General features: G+C 43.2%; 1 protein-coding gene across 1 annotated transcript in view; it reads right to left on the reverse strand.

Annotated features, from left to right (window-relative positions):
* Positions 1-2,285: 2,285 nt before the first annotated feature.
* LOC120056183 (anion exchange protein 2-like) overlaps positions 2,286-27,006 on the reverse strand; it is a 29,801-nt gene continuing 5,080 nt past the window's right edge. Inside the window, exons 6-22 of the mRNA XM_039004414.1 lie at positions 25,121-25,257; positions 23,177-23,357; positions 22,760-22,895; positions 22,419-22,617; positions 22,067-22,172; positions 21,619-21,803; positions 21,211-21,430; positions 20,816-21,019; positions 20,497-20,645; positions 19,999-20,193; positions 19,393-19,599; positions 18,801-18,890; positions 18,538-18,704; positions 17,733-17,986; positions 3,256-3,425; positions 2,731-2,904; positions 2,286-2,524 (exon numbers count right to left, since the gene is read on the reverse strand). Coding sequence (XP_038860342.1) covers positions 2,447-2,524; positions 2,731-2,904; positions 3,256-3,425; positions 17,733-17,986; positions 18,538-18,704; positions 18,801-18,890; positions 19,393-19,599; positions 19,999-20,193; positions 20,497-20,645; positions 20,816-21,019; positions 21,211-21,430; positions 21,619-21,803; positions 22,067-22,172; positions 22,419-22,617; positions 22,760-22,895; positions 23,177-23,357; positions 25,121-25,257 — 2,852 coding nt within the window. The 3' untranslated portion in view covers positions 2,286-2,446. The remainder of the gene's footprint in view (positions 2,525-2,730; positions 2,905-3,255; positions 3,426-17,732; positions 17,987-18,537; positions 18,705-18,800; positions 18,891-19,392; positions 19,600-19,998; positions 20,194-20,496; positions 20,646-20,815; positions 21,020-21,210; positions 21,431-21,618; positions 21,804-22,066; positions 22,173-22,418; positions 22,618-22,759; positions 22,896-23,176; positions 23,358-25,120; positions 25,258-27,006) is intronic.

A 27,006-nucleotide genomic window follows, 5' to 3' on the forward strand; every position in this document is an offset into this window, starting at 1 on the left:
GTAAATGGGACCAAACATCTTTAACATATTTGGAGAAGCACAATGGTGAGATCTAAGCAGCAAGTGATCGGTGGAAAGCGACTTACAGTACCTGCTCTTCAAATAATATAATGTGGTTTGTCAGTCCCACAGGATAGGATTTTTTTTATTTTGTGTTTTTTGACACATTTACTTTCTTAGGCACAGATTGCCAAATGAATTAATGAAGGCTTCCCCTGTCTATCATCCTAAATATACACAATGGGGTACTGTAGTGCTACTTTCTGTCTAGGGTTGTATTCATTCAATTGCAAATAATGAATCAATTTGAATAAGGGCTGCTTTTAAACAACAGTGTCAAACCTGGTTACCACCTACACGTGCAAACCGTTCGGCTACCCAGAGATGGATCCATGTACTGTATAAAACATTCCAATTCCAATTGACTTTAGTCCAGTACTATATGTCTAACTTGTATTGTACCTCAAATTTCTTAAATTCAAGTGGCAAATAGCTTGTGACTGTGATAGTTGAGATGACTAACAGCTTGGATTAACCCTAGATTGTAAACTGTCATGGTCAAAACATATTGATGCAGTAGTAGCTAAAATGGAGAGAAGTCTGTCTATAATAAAGCAATGCTCTGCCTTCTTAACAACACTATCAACAAGGCAGGTCCTACAGGCCCTAATTGTGTCGCACCTTGACTACTGTTCAGTCGTGTGGTCAGGTGCTACAAAAGGAACATTTGCCACAACTTAGGAAAATTGCAACTGGCTTAGAACAGGGCAGCACGGCTGACACTTCGATGTACACAGAGAGCTAATATTAGTAATATGCAGGTCAATCTCTCCTGGCTGAAAGTGGAGGAGAGATTGACTTCATCACTACTTTTATTTATGAGAGGTATTGACATGTTGAATGCACCGAGCTGTCTGTCTAAACTACTGGCACACAGCTCGGACACCCATGCATACCCCACAAGACATGCCACAAGAGGTCTCTTCACAGTCCCCACGTCCAGAACAGACTATGGGAGGCACACATTACTACATAGAGCCATGACTACATGGAACTCTATTCCACATCAAGTAATTGACGCAAGCAGTAAAATTAGGTTTAAAAAACAGACAAAAAACACCTTATGGAACAGCGGGGACTGTGAAGCAACACAAACATTGGCACAGACACACGCGCACACGATAACATACGCACTATACATACACATGGATATAGAATTATAGATATGTGGTAGTGGCCTGAGGGCACACAGTGTGTTTTGAATTCTGTGAATGTATTGTAATGTTTTTACAATTGTATAAACTGCCTTTATTTTGCTGGACCCCAGGAAGAGTAGCTGCTGCTTTGGAAGCAGCTAATGGAGATCCATAATAAATACAAATACCATTCAAACCGTATTATACATAAAGTTATAATGGTGTCACAGTCACATGCTTTTTGCCGAAAGAGAGTTGGACAGGCCCCACAAACACACACTGCAAATGCTTGGTTGATTGCCCTATAATGCAAAGCTTTTCTACTCTTGTATTTAAGCAATTTGAGGTACAGTACAAGTTAAACATATTGTATTGGACTAAAGGCAATTGGAATAGGCACTGAAACCATCCTCATTGAAAACAACAATTAACTGAGCGTGGCCTAGTTGCCCTTTTGATGGGGGACCATTAGATTTATCAAGTTTTTGTTGCTTTTACTTCTGTCAGTGTGCATTATAGTAAGTGCTTCTCAGTGAAGCTACAAAATTTATTAAATTAATTTGCCATACTGGAGGGCCATGTAAAATCATGTGAATTGAGAGCCATGTAGTGTACATTTTACCCACTCTTGAATGAAAAATGTACCATAGTAGTAATAAATATGTAACATTCTAAAGACTACTACAATGATACGCCTAACCGTGGGAACTAGACTGAATGGTAAATGTTTGTCTATGACTATGTTGTATATATTTATCAGTACAATGTGATAAGACGTATACTACATCTGTACTGATCCTATCGTAATAAAGTGCTTCTTCTTAGGTCATGACCTCAGCGGATGTGGTTTCTGCTAAAAGCCCAATTCCGATGCACACTTTGAGCAGAAGGTGGAGACTTGGAATTGGGCTCTAGTCTTTGACACATAGCAATTCAAACTCCCACCTGACATTAAAACACACCCCAAAGATACCTAAAAACATGAATCGACATTGTAACTCAAATTATTTCGAAGGACAAATCTACCTTCCAAAAAAGCAATATAGTGAAAATAGACAAAAAAACATGATTTGGGAGTTGGGACCCTAAAAAGCTTTCAAGACAATTAAATATAAAATGAGTAAAACATTTCAAACCATCAGTGGTGCGTTATAAAATATCAGGTGAACAAACAAAGGATTTGGTGGGTTTGAATAACTTCCTGGAGTATACTGTAGGGCTAGGGTGTATATTGGTTGGCAGAACGTCCATCACGTTGGCACCATCTCTGTGTACTCATCCTGTCCCTCCCTCTCATCAAACTTAGGTTCTGCGTCATCTGCATCCAACTAAGACACAAAGAGAGAGCAGGGGTAGAAGTCAAGGGTCAAGGTTATTGCCAGGGTTCAGCTGCATAGGATATCAGACTTTCCCACAGATTATTTCCCAGACAAAGGCCCCCGAAGCAACATCCCACTGTAAACTAAAACCAATAAAAACCCAACTCCTTTAGGCGGTGGCAACAGTGCTAGACGGTGTGTGGGGTTAGACTTACACACTGCATCTCACGCGTGGTGAAGATGTGGGGCAATAGGAACCATTTGATGGGCACGGTGAGGATGAGGACGAAGGGGAAGGCCAGCGAAGCCACGGTGGACATGACTGTCCACAGCGCCGCCAGACACACCAGCTGGATCCCCGTGAACAGATGCATGCGCAGGGTCCTCACCTGGAACACACACACACATATTAGAGTAGCAGTTCTAGTCAGAGTCAATAGTTGGCTTTCAAAGTCCTTGCCCTTCAGATCCTAAGGACATTTTTACAAGATAGAACCAGTGTTGTTATAAAGTTTTGATCAGCTACTCTGCAGCACAGGATTTTCAGGCGTGGTTGGGGTTTGGGTAGTACTGACATTGTGGACGTAGGTGTGGTCGAGGTTTGGGCAATACGCTGACCTTGCAGACATAGGTGTGGTAGGGATTCAAGCAGTGCTGACCTTGCAGCCCTAGGTATGGTTGGGATTTGGGCAGTGCTGACCTTGCAAACATAGATGTTGTTGTGGTTTAGTGGTACTGACCTTGCGGACATAAGTGTGGTCAGGATGATACTTGGGAGGCATAAAAAGCAGCAGCATGCGCTCGGTGAGCTGGATACCGTTGAGGGACATGACGCCCATGTAGAGGAAGATCCCAAAGAGCACAGCGATGGGGATCTGACGCAGGAGATCTCCGATCACAATGGACAAACCTAGCCAGGGGAACAGACGTGAGAAGAACATTTGTCCTAGGAAATGAACACACCATTTCTGTGAAGCATGTGTCTGGATCTATAAAAAACTTTACAGTTAAAAAAATCACGTGAAAAAAACATGTGGTTTTCCAAGACGTATAAACATGTGAACAAATCACTTGTGAAAAATAAAAACAATTGTTGTTGACATTTTCAGACAAGTGAACTTTCACAAGTACATTTTCTAAGTTTTTTTTTTTAGCCTGTAGAATTTACACAACTTCAAGTTACTTCTGGTTTCCCATGCATGAACTGGCTAGAACCCTGCTTATCTTCAGAGACAAACCCGCAGTGGGGTGCAGAGTGCTCTGTTGCTTGAATGAATGAATGTGCCAAATCTTGCATCTAGAAAAAGGCCAGGGTAACATAACCAAAAATTGCAGAAAAGAGGGAGACATTTTGTGTAATCATGTTATCATAAAAAAATAAATTCCTTGCAATATTTTGTTTTGCTATCAATACTTTTTGGTATGTGTTTTGCTTTCAATATTGTTTGCAATACTAAGAATTTGGTTCTCGACATCAGAAGTTTTGCTTAATATCAATGGCACAAAAGCAACTCACTCACTAGAGGATGGCACCATATAATAACAATATGACTCTATTTAAGGTGTTTAAAGTTGAAAGTGGCAATCCTTAATTGAAACTTTAACAAAGTGTTCTCCTTGTCCAGTGGTGACCCGTCATTCATGGCAGGTGGGGAAGAGCCCTGTTTTTTGTTGTTGTCTGTTTTGCATTATTTTATATTATATATATTGGCATTAATACGTGTCACATATCAGTTGGCAAACAATGTAAAAATGTTTATTGAGTTAATAATGTCGCATACAAACATGGTCTCTTTTTTGCTTTCTTGAGTAAGGCAGCTCCAAAATGCAGGTGTTTCAGGCTAGCTCAGTGCCATCTGTGGTGGTGGGGCAGCCAGTAGAAAATACAGTGCGTAGGGGTTGGTAATGTTCTCTAGTTGCACCATGATTGGCTCAGTTCTCTGTCACTTAGGGGGACACTAAATCACCGCAAAATCTACAGGGAAAGCTTGGAAGTTCAAACCCCTTGGGTGCTGCCATAAAGTTACATTAGAAGTGACCATCTAAGAAGGCTCATGGTCATTGGACACGGATAAAATTATGTCAAATCACGTTATATCTCCCGTAGCTTTGATTGGACTGATCATGTCAACATCATACTTTCAAAATCTTAGCTAGCAAGCTACACAAGCAGTCATCATCATGAATCAAGTCGACAATCTACTGGCAAATCCTTTTCAATAAATTATAGATAAAACGTCTCAGCGATCATCGGCCATAAACATTACACAACAAGTTGGAAATCGCAAATTCAACAATGATTGGTTTGGAAGGAATTAGTGGCTAACTGCAAGCGTTGGAAAGCAATCACTAGCCTGCTACGCAGTGGAGAATGTTTGTAGTCCAAGTCTGGTATCATGACTTGCTCTTTTGGGTGAGGATCATAGGCACCAGACCCCCCCCCCCCCCCCCCCCCCCCCCCCCCTGTCCCCCACCACAGTTTTATGACGGCCGTAAATAACTGCAGGAACTCTCTCTCTCCCACACAATGAAAGGGAAGTTAAAAATCCCTTCTTTTACAACAGAGAGAGATATTGTAGTACTGTGACATCCAAGATTGGATAATGAAACAATATTTCTGTAATCCAAGCAGTTGGAAGGGTCCGTGGGTACTTAAAGAACAATCATGTCAAATTCATTACTAATTTGTGATGTAATTAAGGACAGTAGAACAACATAACTGCATCTCTGAATGTGTATATTTTACATTGCCGGGTTGCTATGGGTGTGTAAAATGGTTCTAGCTCTACATTAGACAGCGTGAGCTGGAAGGTACGAAATGGTTAGACACTCTGAAATTTTCAACAGAGAAGAAGAAAATCTCTATAGACCAGTCAGCGTGAAGCAGTGGCTACATGGCTGAGAAATGGTTTAAAACTAGAGACCAAGCAGTGGGACGGTGTGAACCAGACGTCACGAATGGTTAGACTCTACAAGACCAGTACACGGACAGCGTGAGCTGAAAGGTACAAAATGGTTAGAAACTGTGAAACTTTCTCAAGTGAAGAAGATGAAGACTACACAGGAACATTCAGTCTGCTGCTGTTTAAGTACTTTAGTCTAGTAAATATGACCTAGAACCACCGGGTGGTACTCTGAAAGATTCAATCTAAAGAACATTTCCCTATCAAACAACCATTGGTACGTCTGATGTACCCTTTATAACAGAGCTACAACTACGAAAGACTTTGATCTCTGGTGGACAAACCAGAGACTTTGTCGAATTACTCCCCAGACGGACTGGCAATTTCAACAGAGACAACAAAGACATACACATTTCAATATGTACATTGCAATTTTTTCGAATGAGCGGCCGTTCATGTGCAAAGTATTCACATTTCCATGAGCATAGTTCTCAGCTGTATGTACGTTAGCGAAGTCCTTTGTCTTTTTCTCCCGCTCTTTCTTACATGCCCCTTCCTTTCCCTCTCTTTTGAATCCACCATTTTGTGTAACAAGCCGTCATATCAGTTTAGTACACTAGGGACTTTTCATTGCATTATGTAGTAATCAATGTCTAAGCTATTCTGTTTGTGTGTTTATGTAATTCTGTGTGATTATTTAGTTAGTTAGTAATTAAATAATTAAGCCAATTTGTATATCACTGATTCATCATTTATTCTAGGGTTTGTGCAGATATCCAAGAATTTTGCGACATTCAGAATGAGACTGAAGGTAAATTCATTGATGACTAAAATCTTTATATCTTTAAGAGTTCATTCGGAAAACGGTAATTCGTTAAATCAACTTTTTCCGTGGTGCCCAAGATTGCTAATGAGTTAATTGTTACAGGATTAATTTAATCATCTAATCATCGTAATAATTAAACATAGTTAATTGATTTGATAAAGTCATTGTCATCACATTAAGGATAGTAAAGACACAACACTAGGTATAAGGGTCTCTTTTCCAAGCTTAAAAAGGATAAACATTCCCATGCAACACCATGGGCCTGAAAGGTTGAATACATTGGCCATGCTGTCAATCCAGCATGACATCTGCCGTGTTCAAAACAACTGGAAACTCAGAAGTAGGAAATCTCAGACTTCAGTGAGTTCAAGACAAGCGTGCACTCTGAGAAAAACAAGCTCCGACTGGGAAAACACATTTTGAACGATCATCCAACTCGGAATTCCAAGTCGGGAACTCTGGCCTCTTTCTAGAGCTCTGACCTGAAGATCACTGACGTCATGATTCAACCTTGTTTTTTCAGAATTCCCAATTGTCTTGAAAGCACCATCAATCCAGAGAATGCCAGACTTTGATGACAAAATTTGCCAACGAGAAGGACCGACATGTATACTTGGTGCACCTTCCTGTTCAAGTGAGCACAGAACAGCAAGATGAGTCCAAAAATGTATGCTGCTGCATAAATTATGTAATGTATGTAATGTATTATGTAAGAAAGTAATGTTAAGTGTATGTTGTGTAGCAAGCTGTTAGTAGCCCATGTGCCTCACCCTAATAATTTGGTCCCTTTCCCCCTCATAACTTAGCCTACTATTCTGACTTGGTGGTGCACATGTAGCCTATAGCCTGTGTGATGGAACATTTTAAGTTGGTGCTTTTCTAATAACCAATTTGTGTTCATGCAAGTGACTGATTGAACAAGTCCTCACTATCAGTATCTGCAATTTGACACTACGTGCATAACTTTGTTTTGAGAAAGTGATATCTCAGTTTCAAGGTCTCAGCTTAGAGAGAAGAAGCCTCGTGAGGTATTGGTCTGTCACATGCATGACCCAGTATTGGTCGGTCACATGAATAAAGCAAACGTTAATGATGAATTAATTATGAATGATGAATAAGCTAAATCATTAAAATATAACTTGTCTATATATAAGAGAACTAACGGGACTGCCCCGGGTGAAGGTCCTTATCGACATGTATACTTGGTGCATTGAGTTGGTTGGAACCTCTCCAGCTCACTGATAATAAAGAGGGATTCATTTAAGATTGACTTTGAGTGTCCCTGTGTAGAATTTACACGACACCTGTTTTAGAAAATGTCATCATCAAATATTGTAAGAGCTTCCATTGTCTGCTTATATGCCCCTGTTATTTATCATACAGTTCTGACTTGGTGTACAGGGAGAATAATGTAAGAACGCCCCATGTTCTGAATTCTGTCGCTGTACGTTTCAAAGGTGTTGAACAAACAGTTATATTGACTATGTTTGTCTTAGCTCGCTAATTAACGTCTTAATCTAAATTATGGATAGACTCTTATCCGCTCATCGTTCCTTTATGCTGTCGTGTCTCTAGGATGATTAAATGAGATGACATGCTATTTTCAAATCGGTTACCTAACATTTAATTATTTGATTAAATGAATCAGGCAATAACTAGCTCATTAGGAATCCCGGGGCACCACAGAAGCATTAGTTTATATAGAGCGGCTATCTCCCGAATCCACTCTTAAAAATCTGAAGATCTTTCATATCAATAGCAGTCAATCATTAATTATTCTTTACCTTCTATCAGTCTCATCTGAACGTCGTAATATTCTTGGTTATCTGCACAAACCCAAGCGTAAATTATGAATCAGGAATATACAAACTGGCTTAATTCATTATATCCTAACTAACTAAATAATCACAGAAATACATCGCAAAAAAACAGCAGATATTGGTTACTAACAATGGTAGAAAAGTCCCTGGTGGGCTAAGCCGATATGACGGCTTGGTAGACAATTTTTTTAAATTTAATTTGATTTCACCTTTATTTAACCAGGTAGGCTAGTTGAGAACAAGTTCTCATTTGCAACTGCGACCTGGCCAAGATAAAGCATTGCAATTTGAGACATACAACAACACAGAGTTACACATGGAGTAAAACAAAACATACAGTCAATAATACAGTAGAAAAATAAGTCTATATACAATGTGAGCAAATGAGGTGAGATAAGGGAGGTAAAGGCAAAAAAATGGCCATGGTGGCAGGGTAAATACAATATAGCAAGTAAAACACTGGAATGGTAGATTTGCAGTGGAAGAATGTGCAAAGTAGAAATAGAAATAATGGGGTGCAAAGGAGCAAAATAAATAAATAAATACAGTAGGGGAAGTGGTATTTGTTTGGGCTAAATTATAGATGAGCTATGTACAGGTGCAGTAATCTGTGAGGTGCTCTGACAGCTGGTGCTTAAAGCTAGTGAGGGAGATGTGTTTCCAGCTTCAGAGATTTTTGCAGTTCGTTCCAGTCATTGGCAGCAGAGAACTGGAAGGAAAGACGACCAAAGGAGGAATTGGTTGATAAGGTGGGGATTTACCTAGCAGAGACTTGTAGATAACCTGTAGCTAGTGGGTTTGGCGACGAGTATGAAGCGAGGGTCAACCAACGAGAACGTACAGGTCGCAATGGTGGGTAGTGTATGGGGCTTTGGTGACAAAACGGATGGCACTGTGATAGATTGCATCCAGTTTGTTGAGTAGAGTGTTGGTGGCTATTTTATAGATGACATCACCGAAGTCGAGGATCGGTAGGATGGTCAGTTTTACGAGGGTATGTTTGGCAGCATGAGTGAAGGATGCTTTGTTGCGATATAGGAAGCCGATTCTAGATTTAATTTTGGATTGGAGATGCTTAATGTGAGTCTGGAAGGAGAGTTTACAGTCTAACCAGACACCTAGGTATTTGTAGTTGTCCACGTATTCTAAGTCAAAGCCGTCCAGAGTAGTGATGCTGGACGGGCGATCAGGTGCGGGCAGTGATCGATTGAATAGCATGCATTTAGTTTTACTTGCGTTTAAGAGCAGTTGGAGGCCACGGAAGGAGAGTTGTATGGCATTGAAGCTCGTCTGGAGGTTAGTTAAAACAGCGTCCAAAGAGGGGCCAGAAGTATACAGAATGGTGTCGTCTGCGTAGAGGTGTGTCAGAGAATCACCTGCAGCAAGAGCAACATCATTGATGTATACAGAGAAGAGAGTCGGCCCGAGGATTGAACCCTGTGGCACCCCCATAGAGACTGCCAGAGGTCCGGACAACAGGCCCTCCGATTTGACACATTGAACTCTATCAGAGAAGTAGTTGGTAAACCAGGCGAGGCAATCATTTGAGAAACCAAGGCTGTCGAGTCTGCCAATAAGAATGTGGGGATTGACATAGTCGAAAGCCCTGGCCAGGTCGATGAATACGGATGCGCAGTAATGTCTCTTATCGATGGCGGTTATGATGTCGTTTAGGACCTTGAGCATGGCTGAGGTGCACCCATGACCAGCTCTGAAACCAGATTAAATAGCGGAGAAGGTACGGTGGGATTTGAAATGGTCGGTAATCTGTTTGTTATCTTGGCTTTCGAAGACCTTAGAAAGACAGGGTAGGATAGATATAGGTCTGTAGCAGTTTGGGTCTAGAGTGTCACCCCCTTTGAAGAGGGGGATGATCACGGCAGCTTTCCAATCTTTGGGAATCTCAGACGATACGAAAGAGAGGTTGAACAGGTTAGTAATAGGGGTTGCAACAATTTCGGCAGAAATTTCAGAAAGAGAGGGTCCAGATTGTCTAGCCCGGCTGATTTGTAGGGGTCTAGATTTTGCAGCTCTTTCAGAACATCAGCTGACTGGATTTGGGAGAAGGAGAAATGGGGAAGGCTTGGGCGAGTTGCTGTGGGGGGTGCAGTGCTGTTGACCGGGGTAGGGGTAGCCAGGTGGAAAGCATGGCCAGTCGTAGAGAAATGCTTATTGAAATTCTCAATTATAGTGGATTCATCGGTGGTGACAGTGTTTCCTAGCCTCAGAGCAATGGGCAGCTGGGAGGAGGTGCTCTTATTCTCCATGGACTTTACAGTGTCCGAGAACTTTTTTGAGTTAGTACTACAGGATGCAAATTTCTGTTTGAAAAAGCTAGCCTTAGCTTTCCTAACTGCCTGTGTATATTTGTTCCTAACTTCCCTGAAAAGTTGCATATCACAGGGGCTATTCGATGCTAATGCAGAACTCCACAGGATGTTTTTGTGCTGGTCAAGGGCAGACAGGTCTGGAGTGAACCAAGGACTATATCTATTCCTAGTTCTAAATTTTTTGAATGGGGCAAGCTTATTTAAGATGGTGAGGAAGGCACTTTTAAAGAATAGCCAGGCATCATCTACTGACGGGATGAAGTCAATGTCATTCCAGGATACCCCGGCCAGGTCGATTAGAAAGGCCTGCTCGCAGAAGTGTTTTAGGGAGCGTTTGACAGTGATGAGGGGTGGTCGTTTGGTCGCAGACCCATTACAGATGCAGGCAATGAGGCAGTGATCGCTGAGATCTTGATTGAAAACCGCAGAGGTGTATTTGGAGGGCGAGTTAGTTAGGATTACATCTATGAGGGTGCCCGTGTTTACGGATTTGGAGTTGTACCTGGTAGGTTCATTGATCATTTGTGTGAGATTGAGGGCATCAAGCTTAGATTGTAGGATGGCCGGGGTGTTAAGCATGTCCCAGTTTAGGTCACCTAGTAGCACGAGCTCAGAAGATAGATGGGGGGCAATCAATTCACATATGGTATCGAGGGCACAGCTGGGGGCAGAGGGAGGTCTATAGCAAGTGGCAACAGTGAGAGACTTGTTTCTGGAAAGGTGAATTTTTAGAAGTAGAAGCTCGAATTGTTTGGGTACAGACTTGGATAGTAATACAGAACTCTGCAGGCTATCTTTGCAGTAGATTGCAACACCGCCCCCTTTGGCAGTTCTATCTTGGCGGGAAATGTTATAGTTAGCGATGGAGATCTCAGGGTTTTGGTGGTTTTCCTAAGCCAGGATTCAGACACGGCTAAGACATCCGGGTTGGCAGAGTGTGGTAAAGCAGTGAGTAAAACAAACTTAGGGAGTAGACTTCTAATGGTAACATGCATGAAACCAAGGCTTTTACGGTGACAGAAGTCAACAAATGAGAGCACCTGGGGAGTGGGAGTGGGGCTAGGCACTGCAGGACCTGGATTAACCTCTACATCACCAGAGGAACAGAGGCGAAGTAGGATAAGGGTACGGCTAAATGCTATACGAACTGGCCGGAACAGAGAGTAAAAGGAGCAGGTTTCTGGGCTCGATAGCATAGATTCAGTAAGGTAGGATGTGAGTACATTGGAGGTAAACCTAGGCATTGAGTAATGATGAGAGAGATATAGTCTCTAGAGACGTTTAAACCAGGTGATGTCATCGCATATGTAGGAGGTGGAACAACATGGTTGGTTAAGGCATATTGAGCAGGGCTAGAGGCTCTACAGTGAAATAAGACAGTAATCACTAACCAGGACAGTAATGGATGAGGCATATTCATATGAGAGAGGCATGCGTAGCCAAGTGAACATATGGGTCCAGTGAGTGGTTGGGCTGACTGGGGACACGGCGATTCAGACAGTTAGCAGGCCTACAAGCTAACAGTTAGTAGGCCGGGGCTAAACAAGCTAGCAGTTAGCAGACCGGGTTAGCAAGCAAGCAGTTAGCAGGGGCTAGCAGTTAGCAGACCGGGGCAGGCAAGCTAGCAGTTAGCAAACCGGGGCAGGCAAGCTAGCAGTTAGCAGACCGGGGCAGGCAAGCTAGCAGTTAGCAGACCGGGGATAGCAAGTTAGCCTTTGGGGGACGTCGCGATGGGGGAAAGTCTGTTTTTGCCTCTTCGTGCGGTGACGTCGATAGACCAGTCGTGGAATTAGTACGGTTCCAGGTAGCTCTAGGTAGCTAGCAGGCCTGGCAGGTTAGCAGAATGGGCCTTCAGCGGGCGTCACGCCTGAGGGGCCTGTTGGAGTCCTTGGGCAGATTATGTCGGTATTCCAGTCGTAGAGGATCGGCGGGGTTCCGTGCCCCGTACCGGCAGTAGAAGGGGTCCGGATATTGTAGCCCAGGAGTGGGTTTCGGTGGTAGCACAGGAGCCCTGGCCGGGTTAGCTTCTGGCTAATTGGTGCTTGCTCCGGGATGGAAACGCTAGCAAGGAGTGGTCACCCGGGATTGCGGTTAGCTAGTTGCGAAGATCCAGATGAAAATGTTCAGAGTTTGCGGTAGGAATCCGGGGATATGGAGAGAAATAGGTCCATTATGCTCTGGTTTGAGTCACGTTGTTCGAACTGGCGAGAGCTTTCCGAGCTAAAGGTTAGCTGATGACCACTAGCAATGGTTTTCTAACTGATAGCTGGTAGGTAGTTAGCTGGCTAGCATCAGTTGAGGGATTCCAGATCCAGAAAAATATGTAAAAAATATATTTATAAGGGACACGACAGGACAAAGACAAAGACGTCTGACTGCTACGCCATCTTGGATAAGAGCAAAGGGAATGGCGTGGGACTGAGAAAGACTGGGAAAGACAAATGGATTCTATAATTATATTAATTGAAATGCTAATCGTTTGTACATGAACGGCCGCTCATTCGAGAATAATTGCAAAGTATATACAGTTGAAGTCGGAATTTTACATACACCTTAGCCAAATACATTTAAACTCAGTTTCACACTACCTGACATTTAATCCTAGTAAAAATTCCCTGTCTTAGGTCAGTTAGGATCACCACTTCATTTTAAGAGTGTGAAATGTCAGAATATTAGTAGAGAGAATGATTTATTTCAGCTTTTATTTCTTTCATCACATTCCCAGTGGGTCAGAAGTTTACATAGACTCAATTAGTATTTGGTAGCATTGCCATTAAATTGTTTAACTTGGGTCAAACTTTTCAGGAGCCTTCCACAAGCTTCCCACAATAAGTTGGGTGGATTCTGGCCTATTCCTCCTGTCAGAGCTGGTGTAACTGAGTCAGGTTTGTAGGCCTCCTTGCTCGCACATGCTTTTTCAGTTCTGCCCACAAATCTTCTATTGGATTGAGGTCAGGGCTTGGTGATGGCCACTCCAATACCTTGATTTTGTTGTCCTTAAGCCATTTTGCCACAACTTTGGAAGTATGCTTGCGGTCATTGTCCATTTGGGAGACCCATCTGCGACCAAGCTTTAACTTCCTGACTGATGTCTTGAGATGTTGTTTCAATATATCCACATAATTTTCCAGCCTCATGATGCTATCTATTTTGTGAAGTGCACCAGTCCCTCCTGCAGCAAAGCACCCCCACAGCATGATGCTACCACCCCCGTGCTTCACGGTTGGGATGGTGTTCTTGGGCTTGCAAGCCTCCCCCTTTTTCCTCCAAACATAACGATGGTCATTATGGCAAAACAGTTATATTTTTGTTTCATCATTTCTCAAAAAAGTACGATCTTTGTCCCCATGTGCAGTTGCAAACCGTAGTCTGGCTTTTATATGGCGGTTTTGGAGCAGTGGTTTCTTCCTTGCTGAGCGGCCTTTCAGGTTATGTCGATATAGGACTCATTTTCCTGGGGATATAGATACTTTTGTACCTGTTTCCTCCAGCATCTTCACAGGGTCCTTTGCTGTTGTTCTGGGATGGATTTGCACTTTTCGCACCTTTTCGTTCATCTCTAGGAGACAGAGCGCGTCTCCTTCCTGAGCGGTATGACGGCTGCGTGGTCCTATGGTGTTTATACTTGCGTACTATTGTTTGTACAGATGAACGTGGTACCTTCAGGCGTTCGAAATTGCTCCCAAGGATGACCAGACTTGTGGAGGTCTACAATTGTTTTCTGAGACCTTGGCTGATTTCGTTTGATTTTCCCATGATATCAAGCAATGAGGCACCGAGTTTGAAGGTAGGCCTTGAAATACATCCACAGGTACACCTCCAATTGACTCAAATTATGTCAATTAGTGTCACGGCTCTCGTCGTAATGAGGATCGGACCAAAGTGCAGCGTGGTAAGTGTTCATGATTTTTATTTGATCACAAAACACTCGAACAAAATAAACAAGAGGGAAAGCCGAAACAGTTCTGTAAGGAGCATAAACTATACAGCAAACAACTACCCACAACACAGGTGGGAAAAAGGCTGCCTAAGTATGATTCCCAATCAGAGACAACGATAGACAGCTGACTCTGATTGGGAACCACACTCGGCCAAAAACAAAGAGAAAACATAGAAATAAAGTAACTAGAATGCCCACCCGAGTCACACCCTGGCGTAACCAAAATAGAGAATAAAAACCTCTCTATGGCCAGGGTGTGACAATTAGCATATCAGAAGCTTCTAAAGCCATGACATCATTTTCTGGAATTTTCCAAGCTGTTTAAAGGCACAGTCAACTTAGTGCATGTAAACTTCTGACCCACTGGAATTGTGATACAGTGAGTTATAAGTTAAATAAATCTGTCTGTAAACAATTGTTGGAAAAATAACTTGTGTCATGCACAAAGTAAATGTCCTAACCGACTCGCCAAAACTATAGTTTGTTAACAAGAAATTTGTGGAGTGGTTGAAAAACGAGTGTTAATGACTCCAACCTAAGTGTATGTAAACTTCCGACTTCAACTGTATATTTACGCCTGTATGTCGTTGTTCTCTGTTGGAATCCTCGATCGTCCTGTAGGTGGTTAGAATGGATACTTCAGAGTAGAATAGAATAGATGCTTCGGTGGTTGTCTGTATTCTCGTCCTAGGTTTACGTAATGTCTAGCTGCAGACTAGTAATTTGTGTCTAAGATTCGCTCTTATTCTGCAGGGATCGATAGTCTCAGAGTTGAAACATTTCCAGACGTGTAGTCAATGCTCCACGTGGAATAGTCTTGTCTTTTGGTAGAGTTGTAGTATAAACCACTTCACACACCAGCATCACCGGCATGTTTTGGTCTTAGAAATTCAACCATTTGCAACCTTAGCTTACACCGGGGTTTGCGTGGTCTGGTGTGAATTTCATCTGGGGTGGGTTTTATACGTTTCAGTAGAAAAGGGGCGGTTCCATGACGTCTAATGTGATGTCTGGGCTCACGGGGGTGTGGCCACTGACTAGTTAATCTTTATATGAGAATCCATACTCTCATTTAGAGGTTAACATCACATTACATCTTTTAATAAATAGTTGCATGTTTAATCACATAAGTTTCACAATATTTAGATGCAAACCTGACAGCTGGGAAATGTACACTTTAAGAGATACCGTTATGTGTGTTTCCTGTCCTTCATGAGATCACCAAATGAAACTCAACATAACTATCCCTTAAGTTTCCACGGATCATTCCCACATTCTCAAAACTAGAACGAATGTTTAATTCTCCCATTTTGGGGATTTAGGAGTTTGGCGAAGTGAAGTCCTTCGTTCTCTCTCTCTGAATACTGCATGGTAGGTTCTAACCTGTATTTATGACCTGAGGTACTAAACCTGGTTTAGCAGAGAGGTGAGGGGGGGAGCCACGATCTACACCCAGCAAGGGCCACGTCATGACAGTGTTGTAGTTTGTACATCTAATTGTCAGCTATGTTTGTTGAAAAGGCAATAAATGAGGCTGAATTAAGACTGCTGATAGCCAGATGTAGCTGTGGTAAGGATTCACTCCATGGTGCTGAAAAGAAAGCTCTGCTGTTGGGACAGCTTTATGTCGGCTCCAACAGTTTGTGGACACTGTTTTTCACCGTTATAGTGCATTTAATGTATTGTTTAATGTTGTGTAGTGGCTCTGCTGGCGTGCGTCTACATTTTTTTGTTTTGTTTTCCCCACCAAGATTCACATGATAAAATCGCCACTGTCCCCGCCAGTTTCGATAAAAAGCTGAGGGATGGGGCTGGAGAAATGCAAACACACTAATCCATTGACTATGCTATGGATACAAGGACTGACCATCCATTATATAAAAATGACATTTTTAACCATGTTTTAAGGCTATATACACGTGTTTGTTTACATTTACTTTGGCTTAAATCAAGCTAATATTTTGGGTTCTAATGGGTTACAACAGTTGAACTAAGCTCATGAGGCATTTATACATTATATTCTTCAAGAATAAATGAGTAATCCAAAAATGGATGTAGCAAATATTACCTGTTTAACAGGCAGTGGCCTTCAAACAGCAGAACTATCAAATCAAACTTTGTCACCTGCACCGAATACAACAAGTGTAGACTTTACTGTGAAATGCTTACTTACAAGCCCTTAACAAACAGTGCAGAACTATGTCGCCATTTGAATGTGCTCCATTAACCTGCCCCCCAAAATAAAGTTCTGTCCACTGTTCCTCGAATGTCCCGCAAAATCGCTCCCTTGTCCCGCATTAGTTTTTTTCCCAGATGTGGTCACCCTAATTCCAACGGTGGAAACATTGCTACTGCAACAAACTAACACCATCTTTTCACATGTGAGAAGAATATCATTATTTCAACTCCACATGAGATTTTCACGTGGAGGATTCTTACATGTGAAACCGCAAATTACATTTAGACACATGATTTTTTTTCACATGTGAAAATGCAATTCCACATGTGAAAGTCAGATATTCACACAAAGTTTTTTTTACATTTGTGAAAGTGCATATCTGATTTTCACATGTGAATGTTTTTAACATGTGAAATTTCACATGTGAAACTGTAATTCACATGTGAGGTGAAAACATGTTATTCTGCTCACATTTGAAAAGGTGGTGTTAACATGTGAACTCTAAATTCAATAAATGTGAAACAGATATTTCACATATGAAACTGCAAATTTGACATGTGTTTTTTTTGTAGGGTTGTAAAACTCCAGAACCGTTCCCAAACTTCCCAGGTCTTCCAGAAATCCTGGTTGTAGGATTCACAGTTGGAGGATCCTCTCCCTGCTTATTCCCTCCTAATTCCAGGGAGATCCTCCAACCAGGATTTTTGTAAAACCTGTGCATTTTGGGAAATTCCTGGATACGGGGCTTGTCGCCAGGGGCCACTTCCTTGTAAAGCTCTACTATGCAACCCGTCTGATGGACCCAGACATTATACATTGGGTTGGGGCCAGATAGGACCTGTTTTTTCTCGAATGTCCTGCAAAATCTTTCCCTTGTTCCACATTTTACCTTTTTAGATGTGGTCACCCTAATTCCAACGGTGGAAATATTGCTAATGCAACATGTTAACACCATCTTTTCACATGTGAGGCGAACATTATTTCAACCCCACATGGGAATTTGCAATTCCACATGTTAAAGTGCCATTTTCACATGGAGTTTTCATGTGATTGAAAACATGTTATTCTACTGAAATCTTAACCCAACATGTGAAAACAACTATTTCACATGTGAAAATGTGATTTTTGGAAAACCTGTGCATTTTGGGAAAGTTTCTGGAATTTTGCGACCCTACTCTCGATTTAGTCCTGGGCGCTAAGTTAGAGGGGTCATGCCTACCGACAAACAGAGCTACGAGGAAGCCCGTCACCCTCTGCTCTTTCACTTCATGGATACGGGGCTTGTCGCCGGGGGCCACCGCCTTGCTCATGACGGTAAGGGCGTTTGCGTGAGTAACAGAACGCACGGTGGCGGCGGCCAACCAGGGCAGACCGAACAGGGCCGAAACCCCACCTATGGCCACGATGATGAGCAGGTCCAAGTGGAAGCCGGAGCCCTTCAACAGCATCCGTTCCTTCTTACTGACTATCAGCCTGACGAAAGGAGATAGACCAAAGAGAGAAAGAGTGTATAAAAAGAGAGGAACATGGAGGGAGAGCGATTGAGTGAAGGAGAGAAAGAGTGAGGGGGTAGGGAGAGAGATTACTTGTATTACTCTATGATATGTAAGATGGGGGTGCAGAGGTAACGGGTTGTATTACTCTATAATATGTAAGATGGGGGTGCAGAGGTAACGGGTTGTATTACTCTATGATATGTAAGATGAGGGTGCAGAGGTAACGGGTTGTATTACTCTATAATATGTAAGATGGGGGTGCAGAGGTAACGGGTTGTATTACTCTATAATATGCACATCTCACACTACGAGAGCATTGCAGATTTTTTGCTGATAAAATCAAACATGTTTGAAAATATTGGGACGTTTGGGACTGCTCAAAGACGAGATCAGTAGCCCTCATATTAAACAAGCATCGGTGACAGCCGCGCGCCCTGTGTAAGCAACGACATGGGGATTTTGTCTCCGATTTCAAAAACGTATCTGGGACAGCTAAATCATGGCCTTGTAGTGTACACCCGGCTTTACGTGGTGATCTGTGTCTCCATGAAGATGAGGATGAAGACGAGCAGGGCAGGTAAGATGCTGGTGGCCATCATCCAGACAGGGAACTGTCCGTCCGAGCCCAGCGGGGGGATCAGCCACCGCCGCTTTTCAGGACTGGTCACCGAGAAGCCTGTGGGCACGCTTAGCTTCTGAATAGGGTGGAGTGGTCAAAGAGAAAAAGGTTAGCCTGGGCTATTCTCACTTCTGATTGCTCTCTTGACATTTGATCTTGACCTATATCTCACCTGGGTGTAGGTGTCTTTTATGCTGTAGTCCACCAACACCATGATGAGAATCGCGATGGGAACACCGAAGTCTCCAATCATCCTACGGAGCTGAGACAAAGAACATGCACAAGTCAGATTGAATAGAACATTGTTGCTTACTGCCACATGCTCTGCCACACGCATTAAAGCTGCAATATGTAACTTTTTGGGCGACCCGACAAAATATACATAGAAATGAGAGTCATAGATCGGTCATTGTTATCAAAAGCATCTGTTTTATGTTCACTATTTCTATGCTTCCAGTCTTAAGTTTCGTTTCTGCGTCTTTTACTTTCAGTTTTGTACACCAACTTCAAACACTTGAAAATAAAAAATGTTTGGGTTATGGAAAATATATTTCACAGCAGTTTAGATGGTACAATGATTCTCTACACTATACTTGCTTATTTTGTCACATAAACTGAAATTAGGTGAACTATTAGAATTTTATCAACCAGGAAATGGCAGAGCAATTTCTGCATAGTGCACCTTTAATGCATTTTGAATAAGTATTTTTTAAGGGCCAATACTGTATAGCTCTGGTCAGGCAGCCCAGGCTTACTGTACTTACCTTGCCTGGGAAAAAGGCACTGTTCTTGAACTTGCGCAGGTAGAACGCAATGAAGAACGTTCCGGACATTAGGACCAACGTCAGGAGGGCTGTGTTGGGCTCCCCCACCACCTTTCCAGGCACGCCAACCACAGTGTTGTTGCATGATGATGATGTCCATGTGTCGTTGACCAGGTAACAGCGTTGGAGAGGATGCTCTTGAAAGATCTGGGTGGGTTTTTAGATAGACAGACAGACAGACAGACAGACAGACAGACAGACAGACAGACAGACAGACAGACAGACAGACAGACAGACAGACAGACAGACAGACAGACAGACAGACAGACAGACAGACAGACAGACAGACTCAGAGACAGACACACAGGCAGACACACAGGTAAACACACAGACAGACAGTTTTCTCATGAGTCGCATACATTCCTGCACCATTTCATCTGTGTCAGGCGTGCGATAGACGACTTCCGTTTCAAATGCTCTCGACGGAGTCATAATGCATGCAGCGGTATGCTAGCAATGAAAAGCTATGAACTTGTAGGCCAGTGGACAAGCAAGCCCAATCAGCTCCAGCCCAGTGTTAAAGGGCGCTCGGCCTCTAAACCTCACCTTGCCCAGTTTCGAGAAGGTCTCGTAGATGAAGATGAGGGAGATGAGGAAGGAGAAGATCTCCTGGGTAAAGCGCGAGACGAAGCGGACCAGGAAGCTGCCCTCAAAGGCCACTATGATGACCACGATGAGCACCAGCCAGAAGCCAATCCACACCCGGCCTGTCAGGTACTCTATGTGGTTGGCATTGCAGAACTGTAATACAGAACCACGAGGCAACTTTGGGTTATGTTCAGAAAGTGACATTATCATGCACACATTGCAACCATATTCCTTGCACCAGCTAGGGTTGCAAAATTGCTGAAACGTTCCCAAAGTTCATAGTTTTTTCCAGTTAAAAGATTTCTGGAATTAGGAAGGAATAAGCAGGAAATCCTTCAACTGGGAATCCAGTAATTTTGAAACCAGTTTATTACTTGTAAATCCTTGCCAGGGGAGTGAACAAAATTTGGGGAGAAGGGGGAGTAACAGAATGGAAGAATTGGGGTAGTTGCTCACCGAGTAGAAGGCCTCCTCAAAAACCAGGAGGGGTCCAGAGAAGCCCACCACCAGCAGAGGCTGTGCCCCCAGGAGGGAAAAGATGACCCCTTGCATCGCCGTGGCGATGATCAGCTCCGACACGCCAATCAACCCCCCCGTTTTCTCACCTAGAAGAAGAAGAAGAGAGGAAGGGATGGAGAAAGTGAATACCAACTCGAAATGATACAGATAGACTCTATCCCTCTTTTTAAGCTTCATTTCTATTTAGTAATTGTCTCTCTTCTTTCCCTCCTCCCCTCCATTCTTCCCTCCCCCAATGGGGCTCTGAGTGACTGACCCAGCAGTCCTCCAAAGGTGACAGCGGGCGACAGAGCAGCGAAGTAGATGAAGATGATGGCAGCCATGCACTGGGGGTTGAGTGCGTCACGGAAGTCACTGGCATATTTGGGGTAACGCCGTGCGGCGTCATTTATCAGCCCCCCAAACAGGTGGCCCGACCGGCGCAGAGGGTCATCCCCAGGTTTGAAGGGCGCCTGCAGAGCTGAGGGAGAGGGAGGGAGAGGGTTATTTGCTGGTCAGTTAGCCCTCAAGCTCCTTCCTCCAGTACGTGTCTTTGTCACCCTTGTCCATGGGACCTTTGGGCTTTTTGGCCAGTAGTTTGCCCTTTGGTTCCTCTCTGTAGTATATGTCTGTGCACATCTGAGTGTATCAGTGTATGCCTGTCTCTATTACCTTTATCCTTTGGGCTCTTGGGTTCTTTGACCTTGAGCTTCTTGCCCTGCTGCTCCTCTCTCTTGTGGAGCATCTCTCTCTGGAAGCGGGCCACCGAGCGAAGCAGCTCATCGCTGCCAACCTCAGACGGCGGCAGCACAATGCTACAGTCCAAAAAGCTGTTGATGGCGTTCAGCAGGTCCTGCCGCTCGTCCGCCAGGTACGCCGCCTCGTGGAAGTGCTGCGGAAAAATAATAACAATAATATATGCCACTTATCAGAGTTATTCAAAGTGATTTACAGGACAGTGAGTGCATACATTTTTTGTATGTGATCCCTGTGAGAGTTGAAGCAACAATCTTTGTGTTGCAATCTCTTTTACCAACTGAGCCACACAGGGCAGTATGGGTTACCCAATGGTTAACTCGCCTTGTCAGACATAAGTGTGGAGATGGAGCGGCCGATCTGGTGGTAGTCGATGTTAGCGATGGGCGGGCCCATTAGAAGGAAGAGGAAACGTACAGGGACGGGCACCTCCAGCACAGACTCCAGCAGCACAGCTTCCTGCAGACGCACAAATGCCATGGATGGCTGCTCCAGGAAGGCCACGGTGCCTGCGAGAGACAGTTATTAAATGTAATTGAACTTTAATGATTCGAGTCAAGCAACACTGAAACATGCATGAGAGCACCAGCTGTTCCGGACGAATGTGTGATCACGCTCTCCGTAGCCGATGTGAGTACGGCCTTTAAACAGGTTAACATTCACAAGGCCGCAGACTGATTACCAGGACACGTACTCAAAGCACGCGCTGACCAGCTTGTCTACGAAGCATGTGACAAATAACATTTTATTTTATTTGAATAGTAAGGCATACCTACGAGGACGACGGTGGCCTCTGCATTTTCCGGAATCTTCTCCAGCAACTTGAGCTCATGTTTGGACTTGGACCTGTGCATGCCCAATTTGGGAGGATTGTCTTTCTGTAGAAGAAAACGTAGTTTAGACAACAAAAACCCACACACACTCAGACAAAAAAACCCATAAACAATCACCTAGACAAGTGGATAAAGATGAATGCACACACCCACCCAGAAACACAACTCAAACAACACACTATTACACAAACAGAGCTCACAAAAACGCTCAGACTCACCAACATCCTGCACACACAGACAAACTCAACCCCACACACTCCCAAAAACACAGCCACACTTTCAAGTGAAGACCTCGCTCTTCTCCATGTCAATGCGGGTGTCTGGAAGGATGCAGGCGGCCTCTCCTCCACCCATGACGGGTTCAGTGACAGAGGGCTCGGCTTGGCCTATGTGGTTGCTGCTGCTGTGGTGGTTCACCATCAGGGAGGCCAGGCTGGCGGCAGAGATGTTCTGCGTGAAAGAGCTGTGTTCTTTCTCGTCGCTCGGGTGACTGCGGGCAGAGAAGAGGAGAGAGAGAACGCCTGAACTGAGTTTGTGTAGAAGTACCAATGATGTACAGTATATAAACACTGTGAATACCGTAGGTAGCAGGGTAGATAAAGGATTGCATACAGCAAGAAAAAAAGACATACCTGTGTTTGAGTAGTAGGGCTCTGAGGACATTGGCCCGGTCCTCCACTTTGATCTGGTCAGAGATTATCATCTGCTCCACCACCTGATGGGCAATGCCAGGCAAGGTGTGCTGGTTCAGGTCCAGCAGCACAGCACCTAAAAAACACCCCCCAATGTGTCCCTTTAATGCCACAAACGCTACTTCCTTCTCTTGCCTTTCTCATCCCTCGATTTGTATTTATTCCTCCCTTTATTCCTCCCCAATCTCTTCCTACCCTCTCTCTTTATCACTCATTTTTCTCTTTTCCTAACTCACCCACTCCCCTCCCTCTTTCACCCTCTCCTTTCCCAACTCCTTCTCCCCCCTCGCCCTATTTATTCCCACCTAGTCCCTCCCTTCCGCCCTTTCTTTCCTCACTTTCCCCTCTTTCTCTCACCGTGGGAGATGGTCTTGCGGAGCTCCAGAAGACTACGGAAGGAGAGCGAGGCAACGTGGGGTTTGCCCCAGCGGTCCGTCTCCTCCTCCACGTCCTCCTCAAATTTGATCCAGCGGGCCGTCTCCCGCCACTGCAACTCCTGGTTCTTATCCATCACCAACTCGTTCAGCTCCACAAACACCTGGGAGATTTTTTTTTATACGATATCAATATATTATATATATATATATATATATATATATATATATATATATATATATATATATATATATATATATATATATCGGTTTTGCAACTCTGTGAAGTCCAGACAACTGCTTCCTGATTGTCCATTGGGCCAGGTGTGAATGTTTTGGAAGTCTTTTAACATATCCCTACCAGTTTGAAAACAATGGCCCATCAGCAGGCAATCACACATACCAAGTTGAGAGCCTGTGCGAAGGTCTGTGAGATGGTTTCTCACTACTCCTTTTTACATAATACAGTAGCTTAACAGGAATGACAAATCGATATCAAATGAATTATCGATGTTTGTGCCCAACACTATTCTTTATAGTACACAGTAGTACTGATCTGAAACATCTAATCTAGAAACCACCTCATCTCGAATCCAACTTCGGATAGAAATTCTTCTTTTTTTTCTTCCTAACACCCCAGACACAATACACAGCAAACATTTGGGTGGAACACGGGGTCTTTCTGGAGACGAACAGGGGGGTTTAGAAAGTCACACACACATTTTCCCAGTTTAGGTGAGTTCCAACTCATGTGTCGCAATAACCAAAATAAATGTAGTACATTGGACCATACTTATTAGTGTTTCTAGTGTTATTACTCTGAGACCAACAAGAAATCCAAAAGTTTCCACATCACAAACAAGTGGTGTATCAACCAGACTAAGCTCCCACGAACAACAATAACACGTTAAAAAAAGGTGCATGAAGATATTATGGCAGCATCCAGCATGCATCAAGTGTCTACAAACACACCATGCTGTATAGGTGTGGTGTTAGAAGGTAAGTAACTGCAGTCCAAACCAATCTGAAGGCTAACACAGCAAATCCAAAGTTACCCGGGCTAAAACCAGGTTGTACTGGTTCAAAACGACCCTACCTTCTGGTGCCGTGCCATACGACCCATGAACTCCAAGCGAACCATTCTGTCCGAACGCGAGGTGGACCGATACTCAAGCACTGGCTGGGTGAGTGAGAAGCAGAGATACTGACAAATCTAATAGGGCAGGCTTACCTTACACACACACACACACACACACACACACACACACACACACACACACACACACACACACACACACACACACACACACACACACACACACACACACACACACACACACACACACACACACACACACACACTAACACACTAACACACACACAGTTACTGGCTCAACAAGAGAGCGCATGTGAAATGGTCTGTCCATTGTTTTACGTTCACTCTATCACACCCGCACGCGCACACACACACACACGCAGAAGAGAGTTATGTCTACCTAGCTACCCTAATACAACAAACTTAACTCCCTCGCTTACGTCCTAGAGCCCCTTGTGTCGTGTTACCTCTCCTCTTTTTCCTGTGGCATGTGAAAGGCGTCCCTAAGTTCATTTTTAACGTCTCACCTTTCCCTGACTGACTTAAGTACCAAAGCAGGGAGTTATTGTACAGGTGAGACATTGACTTCTGAACCCAAACTCTCCATCATCAAAACAACTTGACATGTGCTACTCACGTCACTGCCTGCTACTTATAACCAGCAGTAACACTACTGGCCTACACCAGCGGGGGTCAAATGAAGTGTAATAGCATACAACAATGTTATGTAAGTCTACGATAGACCATTCCGGTGAAGTGGTAGCAAAACATGGAATTGGGCCAAAATCACTGCCCATTAAACTCATTATCCTCTTGTTCCATGGTACCCACCTCATGTGGGGTACGGTCCAATTTGCAGCAGTGGGCACTAGGCTCCTTGTGGTCCTTGCTGATGTGCACCACCTGACCCTTGTTGCTCTTCCTGACCAGGTGACGGTGCACCGCAGGCACATCCTCGAACCTGTGACCTAAGGAACATGGGGACAGAGAGAAAGAGAGATGGGAAAGAGAAAAATAGAGAGAAAGTTATTTTCTGGTCCCAAACTGATTTTCTCCTTGTTGAGTCATCAGATCAGGTAAAGCCGTCTTTTTTCACGACAACATCAAAACATTTGGGAAAGACACCATATTTGGGTTTTCTGACCAGGTTACAAACAGTTAAATATGTATTTTTGTGGTCACTGAAATTATGTCTAAAATACCTCCTATTACATTCAAACCATGACGTCACAAAAGACTTCAGGATAACGTCATTGCAACTAGTTTTGCCACCTGCAGTGTGTTTTAACAAGTACGGTGAGAACACACTCAGATTCCCACAGGAGTACTTTTAATAACAGTTCACAATTGGCTTAGCAATAGGAAAGCTTTCCAGGGAATCATTGTGAGACTAAGGTTTTAAAACCCAAAGAAAACAAATTAACATTTGTCAAGACTAACCCCACCATCATCAACGAGCCAACATTTCTTCACTCACGTCACATAGCTCAAATATAGGCTAATTCATGGCTATCACATGAAGATAATGGTTAGCAAACCGTTGAAACACATTTTTAACATGTTGATCTGAATGACAAACTTGCATATTCTATTATAAGTTATAGCAATATAATAATTATGTAATTGTATATGATGTCATGGATACTCACAAAGAAATTGCCTCTGACTCAAAGACAAGCGCAGTTGCAATGTTTTGACTTTCAAAACACAGAACCAAACCATGCTTCCAAAATGAATGATTGTTTTCCAAAGAATGACATATGGGCACACGTCACACACACGCTCACAGACTTTTATCTGAACATGAAACAAACAATGGAAAACTGGAAAAGAACTCCGGTGGTGGGCAGCTATGGGCTCTTTGAAAATGTTCACATTCCAACGGTGCACACTGAGCATGTGGGATGGACGGCCTTGTTTTCTTGTACACAGAACAATAAATTCCGTATTAGGATCAGATTTAAGATAACAATTGCAAATTGACTGTGGAGAATGGGCTTTTTTTGTGTCTAAATATCAAGGTTTTGTAAGCTTTCCATAAGGGTAAGGACAATACAGATACAAAAACATGTCTTGGTCAAGTCATTATTGAACAACATTCTTTCATTGTTTCTTCCTAGTGATGATTTCATTTGGATAGGTTATCCATGAAAGTTACTGACAAATACCCTATAGATTAACATGGCATTTTTGTGACATCATAGTACTGTAGAACTTCTATGACCACACAGTGGTGTGATATAACTTCAGATTTTACTATGACCTCATTCTTGCATTCTTACATATGGGAAGTCATTGAAATTATGCTGCTATGATGTCAAAGTAATATCAAAGGTATAGTCCCAGTCAGTACTAAATAGAAAGTTGCCGCCCCGCCCACCTGTGGGGAAAACAACCAATGGTTACCTTGGTTACCCCATTGGCTCTCAGCAAAAAACTCTTTCAAACGCAATTTTCTTGTCGTCTGCTTGTTTTAGTCAATTACCAAACTACATTTAAGTAAAGTACATGCCTAAAGATTACTTTTCAACATTCCCTGATTACAACCGTTCTCACTACTTAGAAAAACATAATATTGTAGGGCTTCCCTCATGCCCCTTTTCATGATGGCGCTACATTAGCCACATGAGTAAATGCTAGCTAGCTACCAACCAGAACATTAAGCTAGTCAAGACCAACAACACGAACAAACAGACTATACAGCTACATATAGTGAG

The sequence above is a fragment of the Salvelinus namaycush genome, chromosome 11 (genome assembly GCF_016432855.1).
Source record: "Salvelinus namaycush isolate Seneca chromosome 11, SaNama_1.0, whole genome shotgun sequence".
Lineage (NCBI taxonomy): Eukaryota > Metazoa > Chordata > Actinopteri > Salmoniformes > Salmonidae > Salvelinus > Salvelinus namaycush.